The following is a 10,846-nucleotide window of genomic DNA, read 5'->3' as shown; positions in this document are numbered from 1 at the left end:
GTGTTCTCTTCAGTGCCACAACAGTGTTGCAAATATAAAATTTTCAGTTTTCACTTTGAGAGATCCAGTTAACTGTGATCTCGTTTCTCCAGACGTGACATTTCTTCTTGGGCATTCGTGAGCAAAATAAACAATCACTCATTACATTTAACTGTATTCCCTTACTAAAAAATAAATAAATAAAAAAAATTGACAATTCTCTTTAAGAGTTTTATCAGAAGTCTGCAGAATCATATATAGTAGACACATTGAAAAATATATTTTACACTGTTAATGTTACCATGGGTTTACTATTACTTCTCATTAATACTTAAAGTTTTCATTACATACCTAGCAATGGCAATATAAGAGGACAAAGCTAAGCGGTAGACATTTCTGTGCTCATAATTCTCGCAACAAGTGATTTTCTCACAATCTTGTATCTGATGTTTTTGTAAATTAAAAATTTCCACATGACATGCTTGTAAGGACAAACTATTTCCAGCCTTCCATAACTGCATTAACCCTTCCCCATTCTTATAAAATTATTGGCTGCAATACTGGGAAATTTACAACCTTAATGTGCAACCCATTGAAGGGAGTAGGTGTCCATTGGCATCAGTGATTGATTAACTCATTATTTATAAACAGGATAATTCAGAAAAGCCCAGTGATAATCTAATTCCTTCAAATATTTTGCATTTTTGCTTGTTAAAAGAACAATTTTATACTCTCATTAGCAACTAGGTAGGTCTACCTGCAGTTCTCTTTCTTGCTATTTAGATAAGTGCTCTAGGTTTATGTACTAAGTGAAATCAGTTCAGCTATTCTATTAGTGGCAGTCTGGTACTTCCAGCATTCATGTTTGCAAGTGTTCAAAATGCTGGAAGGCTTCATTCAACAATGTTAAGAGTGACAAGGGAAAAAAAGAAAAGAATCAATGGTAGTGTTAAAACTCAGGTCAGGAACCAGGGTACCATGCCCATACCTTGCAGTGTGAAGGTGGAAGAAAAAAAAACAACCCTAAAACTGTTTTTAGAAATTGAACTTGGACATTAACAAGAATAAGTAACTATGGATCCCTGCTGGAACAGAGTTCTCCTCCAGCTTTCATTTTTATCAGAATAATGTGCTCCATAAATTTCCACCTGATCAGATGTCAGGACTTGAAATGAGATTAAAACCCATGAATATAGGAAATAAAAAGCCCAGGTGATTCTGCAAGGCTGCTTCTGTATTCTGAAGACAAGATTTATCTTGCCTTTTATACATAACAATGTTTCTAAGCAATGGAGACAGAGTGTGGTTAACTAGTGGAAGAAAAAGCCTTGAAAAGACAAGCTTCTTGAGAAATGTTACCTCTGTCAAAAGCCTTGCTCAAAGGACTTGCTCAATTTTGTTTTAGGTAGCTGGAAGTTGAATCCTTCTTTTTTAGAACTAATTTACAACCAGCTACAGACAGACATTGAATGATTTTAATTAATCTGGAAAATCAGAAATCCTCAGAAAAAAATCTTGTCTTTCTTTGGCAAGAGTTTTCTTATTTTTCAACCTTTTAAATCATGAAAAACCCACCATTGTTTTAAAGTCTTCAATCCAAACCCAACAAGCAAAATAATTTAGTCCTCCCTCACCTAATTCTTTTCTTTGTGCTGCTATGTTTCTCCTCACTTTGGCCTTGATTCAGAGAGCTCATCTTTATTCATTTACATGAGTATTACAGCTAAATCAAAGCTTACTTTGGAGTCAAGAGGAGATTTAACAAGAAGACTATTGGTCTAGTTCTTGAATGCCATAATTATAAACACCTATTTAAAAAGGCACGCCTTTTTCCCTTTCATCAGTATAAATAGTTTTAAAGAGAAGTGCGATTACTACACAACTCCAAGATAGTTAGATCTTTTCATATCTACAGACAAGATATGTATAAAGTTACACATACCTCTGGTGGCTAACTTTTTTTTTTTTAAAGACAATAGAGTGATGGCATTAACAAAAAAACATATTTCTTGTGGAAAATACACCATAAATGTACTTTAGAAGTATGACACTCAGGAAGACTTTTTAGCATTTCCTCTCAAAATGCATCAGTTTTTTTTCTGTTAATGTCTATTGTGAACAACTTAATGAACTGGAAGAAAAAAAAAACAGCTGCATTAGGTGGTTCATACATGCAGTTTGGTCATCTAATCCTTTCAGATGTTGTGGAACAATTCCTCAGCAAGTGGACACTGACACAGTTACAGGGTCATTCAATGAAGCTAGAACAACTGGAACTTGCTTACAAATTGACTGTCTATGTTTCAGCTAAACTTCCTAACCATGAGTTTTCTAAAGACTGGGAACTGAAATAGGATAGAATAATTTCCATAGGTGCTAAACATACCAAACTCTGTCTGGAACCTAGAGAATAAAACATTCCAAAAAAAAAAAAAAAAGAATTTTTAAAAAGGTACATTTGATTTAGGCAGTTCACTTTAGGTGCTCTAGTTCTAAATGCTTGTATTAAAATGCATAATAAATATTAATTGTATATGTTTAGCTATTGCATTTTTGAAGACTTAAAAGCTCAAAGCCTGTAGAAGTCCTAGCAGCTACAGCATGTATTTTATGGTGGTAAAGGTGCAACTATGTTTCCTGGTACATACATTACTTGCTATTAAAAAGGAGGAATTTCATGAGGAATTTGCACACTTTAAGACTCGGGTTACATTGGGAGGGGAATATAAGCATTTAGAATAGGAAATAATTATTAGTCTCTCAGGTAAGACTGGGTAACAGCTGATGTTATAACAGAAATCACAGAGAAAAAAATCCAGTTAACAAGATGAAAAAAACCTAACAGACAATGCAATAAGGACACTGTCATGATGCAAGGCTATATAAACGGGAAGCCAGAATTCCTCTTTTGAACACTATTTCAGTCACTTAACATTTGGACTGGCATAACCACACTAGGAAAAAAAGTTGTTGGGAACAACAGTTGCAGAACGTCAGTTAAGAGGTATTTTCCACACCTGATTTCTTTGGCCATACTGCCAAAAATAGCTTGAAGCTAAGGAATCTGAGTCAGCAGGCTACTTCTTTACTTAAGTTGAAGTCTGGAAGAGGCTGATTCTTAGTCCTTAGAAGAATCTTACTCCAAGGGTTTGGATCAAGTTCTTAATAATTATTCCCATCATTCTTCGCAGATCTCAATAGCAAAGAGAGGTGTGCAAAAGGAGCAAGTAAAGCCACAAAACAAGAGCAGAGACAAGTAGTAACCTCATTACAGTGTGACAGGCACAAAGATGCTATGATGGGAACTGCTACAACCCCACAAGAGAAGCTAGGTGATAGGTTATTGCACTGAATGCCAAAATGTCAACTTTGACTAAAAGTTAAAAGGCTGTAATTCACAAATATAGAGTGCCTTTACTTTAAATGGAGAGTGAAAGTACGGTACGCTAACAAGATCAAAGGAGTTTCTGATATCATAAATATGTTTGTAGGAAAGCAGCCATTTATAAATGCAGAAATATTCACACTGCAATGAGTTTAGCCTATTCTAAAAATCTTCCAAGGACATTTATCTTACTTTTTACTGGAACATTAGCATGAAACAATAAACTTTTAAAGTCTTTGTGTCTTTGCTCATAGACTGTTATACAAAAGGGAATTTTGAGCTTAGTTTCACAGAACTAACCAATATGATTTTTTTTCCCCATTAACATCTATAGAAGCTGGGTAGAGCCATGAACTGAATGGAAAATTATATCTTACATACAGTGTTAATACCTGTCTAATAATCATGCAAGACATAATATAGGAAGATTTGATTTACAGTTTTAAAAAATGGAGACCGTCATCTCAGGTATAATCCCAATGACTTCAGTAGTTTACCCATGGATTAATTTGGTCCCACCCTCCTTGCTTCTCTTCTTCTAGAATTCACTTATATAAACCTGATATTATATAAACTCAAAATGCATTTATCTAAGGTGAGGCCAATACACAAGAACCTTGTTGAACCGTCAGTCGAGGAGGATCCTTTCAGCATCCTCCAAGACAAACAACACACCCAGCCCCGGAGACGGAGAGCAACAGAGTCGCCTTCCCAGGAAGACGGGCGGGGGAAGCCGGCGAGTTCAGGACCGCGGACAGGGGCACAGGCGGCGGACGGCGGGCACGGAGCGGGGAAGGCCGGCACCGGCGCCGCCGAGCGAACCGGCCCCGGGCCGGGGCGGGGGAACGGGCTTGTTGCACGTCGGGCAGTGAATTTAGTAAGGGGCAGGGAAGGAAGGGGGAAGAGAATTACCCTAGCCTTCGCAGATGCACAACGAGGTAAAGCCATCACTATCCAGAATACTGAATCCCGTGGCAATCAATTTAATCTATTATATCGCCTCACTTTCCCCTTTCAACAAAAAAAAAAAAAGAAAAAAAAATCGAGAGGAAAAATAAGGGGGGAGAAATAGGCTGAAACAGATCTCCTCAATCCATGACTATTTAATGAAGCCAAATGACAGTTGTAGAGGTTAATAATTGGCAGAGTAATGGCTAGCAAATATATTATGCCCAAAAGCTTTGAAAGATTCAGCAAGAACCTCTTTCTCCAGAAGGAGAAGCTTACAGAGCCCATCAGCCCTGGGGAGAGCTTCCCTGGCTACTATTGGAGCTGTGGGGCATTCCAGCCCCGTAAAGCACAAACACACACAGAAAAAAACGAAACGTTGTCTGCAAATCTCTCCCCTCCCTACACACAGAAAGTACCCGTGCTCTGGATCCGTGCGAAGGGAGGGAAGGGGAGAGGGCGCAGCCCACTGGAACCGAGGACCACTGTTATTATCAGAAACCACCGGAGTGGGAAAAGCTGGGGAGTGCAGGCTCCATCCTAGTGTCCGCGCTCGTGCAGCCGCCCCCTTCCCTCCCTCAGCCAGCAAAATGCAACGCCTGCTCCCGATGCAGCGGGCCCGGATCGTATTGCGACTCGCCCCCCGCCCCACCGCGAGGAGACGGAGAAGGGGGGAAGGGAGGAGCGGGAGAAGGGAGATTTTCCGTGCATGCCTTTGCATGGGAGGAGGCTCCGCGCCGGCGAGGTTCCCTCTGGGCAGCCCCTGCGCCCTTGACATGACAGCGGCGATCTGCCTCCTCTCCTCCTCGCTCAGCTGGCTCAGGTCCGCCTCCACCCCGGCCGGGACCAGGCGCTGCAAGGGGGTTGCGGAGCCGCCGCCATCCCCGGCTGCCGCCGCGCCTTCGGGGAAGCCGCCCAGCCCTTCGCCCCCTTCCAGGCTCGCCTCGTTGCCCATGGCCGCCTCCGCCGCGGCTCCCCGCTCGCCTCTTCTCCCCTCGGGCGTAGACCGAGCGGGGGGGGCGGCTCGCCGGCGCGCAGCCCCGCTCCCCAGCAGGCGGAGCGGCGGGCGCTCAGGGCTCCGCGGCCGCCACCACGGCCCCGCACGGCGGCAGCGTCGGGGCCGGGCTCGCTGGCTGCCGCCGCGGCCGCCGGGGAAGAGCGGCGCTGCCAACCGCCCGCCGCGCCGCGCTCCGCCGCCCCGCGCAGCGCATGCTCCGGGCCGGGCGGGCGGGCGGTTCCCCCCGCGCACACCACCGCCCCGCGCCCCGCCCCGCGCCCCGGCCTTTAAAGGCACCGCGCACAGCCCCAACCCCCCCGCCTCCTCGATCAGCTGCCGCCCGCAGCGCCCCGCGCACCCGCTGCCGGCGCATCTTACGAGAGCGGCCGCGTCGGGGCTGCGGCGGGCTCTTGGCCAGCCCTCCTGGAGGGCGGCGGGGATCCGGCGCCCACCTCGGCGGTGCTGCCTCCCGTTCTCCATCCCTCGGCAAATAAGGATGTGCTCGCGAGCAGCCAAAGCTTGACGGAGCCTAGCTCACCAAAGCACGAAATAAGGGAGGCTGGAAGGCACACCTGGAGGACATCCGTCCAAGCAACCCCCTCGGAGCAGAGCCAACGAGATCAGGTTGCTCATGGATGTGAGCAGCTGAGTTTTTAATGTCTCTATGGATGGAGATTTCACAGCCTTGCTGGGCCCCTATCCCAGTATTTGACTACCCTCAAGATGACTGGCTCCAGTATGTCAATGACATTCCAGGACTGGTGAGCCCCAAACTGGACACGGTACTCCTCATGCAGTCTCACAACTGCTGAATGTATTGAGAATAATCACCTTCTTTAACCTGTTTGCCGCACTTGAGATAGCACAGCCCAGTCTGCCATTGGCATTCTCCATCACAACAGCATACTGCTGAAACACATTCATCTTCTCATCCACCAGGACTCTTTCCGAATAGCTACTTTTGGGCCAGCCTGTCCTGGTGCACAGAGTTATTTCTTCCCAGACATAGGACTCTGCACTTGTCTTTGTTCACCTTCATGAGGTTCCTGCCATCCCATCCTCCTGCCTGTTAGGGGCCCTGCAAGTAGCAGACCAGCCTTTCAGTGTATCTATGGTTCTCCAGGCAGGCATCATTCACAGTCTTGCTGAGGGTGTATTCCATGCCTTTGCCTGCATCATTAATAGAAACATTAAATGTTATTAGTCAGAAAGGTACAACTAGTAACATGCCACCAGTTGGACTTGAAATAACTATACTCACCCATTTGAGCCTGACAATTTTTCACCCACTGTGCAGGTCTCACTAATTTGGCTACAAGGATATTATAGATGATTGTGCTGAAAGCCTGATGGAGTGTAATTTGCCTGGGGTAAACACATGCTGTCCATTTCCAATAACCTTCTTGTCCCTCATCTACTTGGAGATGGCTTCCAGGAGGATTTGCTCTGTAACCTTCCCAGGAGGGATACTAGGCACATTAGCCTAACTGCCTTGTAGTTCTCTTGTGGATCCCCTTTCTTGAAGGCAGGTGCAGTGCTTGCCTTTTTCTGGTCATTAGGGAACTTTCCCAAGGACCTTTTGAAGATTATAGAGTGACTGCAATAGCATCATCCAATTCCCTCAGCACCCTTTGATCCACCCCATCTAGTCCCATAAGCTTCTGTATATCCAACAGGTTTAAGCGCTCCCTAAGTCTGTCTCGCTCTACTACAGATGATGCTTCACTCCCACATACTCTGCTGCTAGGCTCAGGGACCTGGGAGACTAGAGGACAAACCTTACCCATAAAAGCCATGGCAAAGAGCCACTAATTACCTCGGCCTTTCTATGTCCTTTGCCACTAGTTTTCCTGCCTCGTTGATCAGGGGCCAAATTTTTCCCAAATCCTTCCTAGAGATCTTAATAAATAGTGGCTGTATTTTGAATATTCTAGTGTGTTTGTTAAATAGCTAGATCTTCACAAATACCAGTTGTTTTAGCTACAGGGATGTGACAGCATTCGGTGCTCTTGCTTGTCTCCTTCTGTAGCACCATTACTATTTTCCTCCAGACACAGCTGTATGCAGATCAGCCCCCAGAATGACCTACCTAAGGATGTTGTTCAAATATTTATAATAGTCTTGTATTGTAACAATCAGAGAGCATTTTTTCCAGTACTGGTTCACAATAAATGATGAAACTAGTAGCATTTGGGGGCTTCCTACTTTTCTCTCAAGTGACTTTAAGTTACACATCAAAAGAACAACTCAGCCGAGAACATGATAAAGCACAGAGGGAAAATCCTCTAAATGAAGTGGCATGACATGAGTGGAAGTGGATGCCTATTCACACCGTGTTCTAGGTAAAGACATTAGAGGGGCCTGTGGAAGAGGTTACACGCCACACAGTCACACCTTAACAAAGGTGGATTCACTTGACATGTGAAGGAAAGATACAAATTTCAGTTCAGGGTACTAGAGGGGGGCAAATACACATCCCTATTCATTTAGCACAAGTGAACATCACGTGCTTAGGTGTGAATAGATGTGCAAAGTGCTGCTGCATGGCAGAAGTCAAATGCACAATAAAGATGGGGGAAAAGAGATTTAATCAGTGAAAGCATTTGGTTTTCTGATACATACTAATGTAAGTATTCATATGCACTTAAATATACACACATACTTAAATATTCTGTTGAGGGTGGTATTCCTGTCCTTTAGCTGGGTAGTCTGGAAGTTTATTAAGTTTCCAAATGCAATTTCTCTAAACAAACAGACCCCTTATTTTTCTTTATTTAAAGCCAAAATAAGTAACTAGAGCCTTTGACTCAGACCTAGAAGTCATCTTATGATTAAAAAAAGATGGCATATGTCAGAGATAGATGCAGATAAAACAAGTGAGATGAAAACACATTAAATTCACTCAATAAAACAATTAAAACTGGGGAAATAACAGTGTTGCTAGTGCTAACTGATCAAAACTATATACACTGTTCCTACTTCACTGTTAGCATGTCCTGAGATAGAGGATAGGAGGAAAGAGACAAATAATGCCTAAGGAAGTAAGCTGAGCCCAAACGGAGGGACAGGATGAGATATGACCTTTTGTGGGAAGTTCACTATTGGCTTCACTGGAACCAAAGATGTCACCTTAAAATGATTATGATTTCAAATGTCCTAGGGATTTTTGTGAAAAGTGTCTTTTTTCAGTACTCTAACATTTACCTTTTCTTATGAAACAGCATGAAATCAATAGTTTTCTGTCCCAGAAGTCCCACTGCAGGCCTGTTTTCCCTACATCCCATCATTTCCATATCCTTCTCCCTATATACTTCACAGTCTGTCCAAAAGTGACACAAACTCTCTCATTTTGGTGTTACCGATGAAACTCACAAACTAATGAGGCATAACATCCTGTTGTAGCAAGGAAAGAAGAGTTATCAAATGAATCAGCCTTTTTCTCAAAAGTCATAATGTCTAACTTGCAAGAAACAGCTTGGTGGTGTAAGGCTAAATACCTTTATTAAAAAAAAAATGTATTTTCTTAATCACTAGCACTGAAAAATAGGATTAAAACCCTTCAGAGATAAGACAGTCTCTTAAAAAGTGCATGCAGATTAGAACTCTGCATGTCAGTTCAGAGGCAGAGATACAGAAGCAAGTTGCCTTTCCTTAGTTACTAGGTAATATAGAAAGGATAATCATGAACAAGAGGCAAATCCAACTGCCTTTTGAGGGCTCGCTTACGGTTTTTGTAGACTTTTCATTGTTTGAATCCAAAATAGATCAGCACAATCCACAAACATTTGCATATTTTACAACATTAAGTCCATGCATGGTATTATTATCCCTGCAAAATAAAGGCACAGTATATTTTAGATGATGTAACTTCATGCAGACGAAGGACCGCACTGTATCAGTAACGCAGTACTTTCATCTAGGCCTGACCATTTTGGTATGCAAACTAGACACATCAGATCTCCAAAGGAGCCAGTCCAAGTTAGAGCTGAGTAGGCAGAAGCAGCACAAGGATGCTGGTTCATCTTTTGCCAGTGCTGAATCTGATCTGGGGCAAGTGAATCTCAGTTAAGTGTGTATCTTCAGCACTAAAATGAGTGCTTGAAGTTAATTTACTGATTAACAACACTGAAGACATCCAATCTTCTCATCAGTAGGCTACTTAGTATAGATGTACTCTTTACATTTTAAAGGGGAGAAAAAGCCATTTAGTGCATAGAATTTGGAGAAGTAATGCTAAGAACATCAGAAGAAAGGAATAAGAGGTCAGTAACACCTTGGCATGAGCTGGCAAAATGAGAGGGGAAGGAAAACTCTTATATCTTAATAATATGCCTGGCATTATGCCCAGATAAAAGTGAATGAGGAAGAAGGTGCATTAATCATTAACGATTAAGAGAAGCTGTACTGATCAGTACCGCAAAGGAAGGTAACGTTAAAGAGGAGCTAGAATTTGCATAAACATATTTATAACACTTTATACATCAATGATTTCATATTCTAATTTGTACAAATACCTAGCTAAATGTTATGGTGCCCCTATCACATTAATCTGCCCCATTTCAGAGGCTGTGGAGGGTACTTTGAGTTTAAAAGACATGGCTAAGATGCATCCAACAGCTCAGTCCAGGATGAGCAATGCCTCAATGATAGCTCTTTCCAGACAGTTAACACAATATATTTGATAAATATATTTAAATATAGAAAAATAAAGGAAAATACAGAATACCATAGTTCAGTCAGTTGCACAACTATGTTTGCCGTCCTCTCCTGTTCACTGTTTCAGAATGCAAGTAAGTACACTGCACCAGAGATTAAATGGATGGGGGGGACACACACCAAAATCTTGTTGAATCAATATACTGAATCCATTTCATCCAATACAAAAAACATTATTAAGTTTTTAAAGGTTGAAATAAAAGAGTATGCATCTGTTTTCTGGAAAGATGTTGTGCAACACCTAGGAAGTAATAATTTTAAACATGACATAAGTTATGTCTATATAAGCATATAAGCCAAAAGCACATGATGCTTTAAACTACACGTTTGTATGTGCACCTACCTGTATGTGCCACTGGTGCACTGGTGTACTAGGCAGCTCACTGGTGCAGGTTGTATGAAATACCTATTAAGGAGCAGAAACAGATGCATACACACTCTGCACTAAATGGCTGTATGCTCTAAAACAAAAACACAGGAGAGTAAGGCTTCTTCTCTCACATGTACTAATTCTGTACCAAAACTACTCTTATCTGCATACCAACTAGAGTTGGGCTGAGAACTGCACAGCAAACATTATTCAAGATCATAATGAATCTCCAGTCTCATCTGACGTACTAGTCACCAAAACAACCAGTAAAGGATGATAACAAGGTACCTTACAAAACATTGTGTATTGCTGTTCTATCCAAATACAGAGTACTCTTTTCTCTCTACACAGAATTTTCTATTCCATCACTTTGTACATGCAGATTGCGAAGCCATTGGAATAGTGAGTTGCCCTGTTCCAAAGGTCCTGCAAAAAAAACCTATTTAAGGAA

General features: G+C 42.4%; 1 protein-coding gene across 1 annotated transcript in view; it reads right to left on the bottom strand.

Moving 5' to 3' along the window:
• Positions 1 to 5,267, bottom strand: part of PCLO (piccolo presynaptic cytomatrix protein) — a 390,072-nt gene extending 384,805 nt beyond the window's left edge. Inside the window, exon 1 of the mRNA XM_059817028.1 lies at positions 5,026 to 5,267. Coding sequence (XP_059673011.1) covers positions 5,026 to 5,267 — 242 coding nt within the window. The remainder of the gene's footprint in view (positions 1 to 5,025) is intronic.
• Between the last annotated feature and the right edge of the window lie 5,579 nt (positions 5,268 to 10,846).

Source organism: Gavia stellata, chromosome 4 (genome assembly GCF_030936135.1).
Source record: "Gavia stellata isolate bGavSte3 chromosome 4, bGavSte3.hap2, whole genome shotgun sequence".
Classification (NCBI taxonomy): domain Eukaryota; kingdom Metazoa; phylum Chordata; class Aves; order Gaviiformes; family Gaviidae; genus Gavia; species Gavia stellata.
Note: the sequence above shows the minus strand (reverse complement) of the source record. Positions and strands in the feature narration are given on the sequence as shown.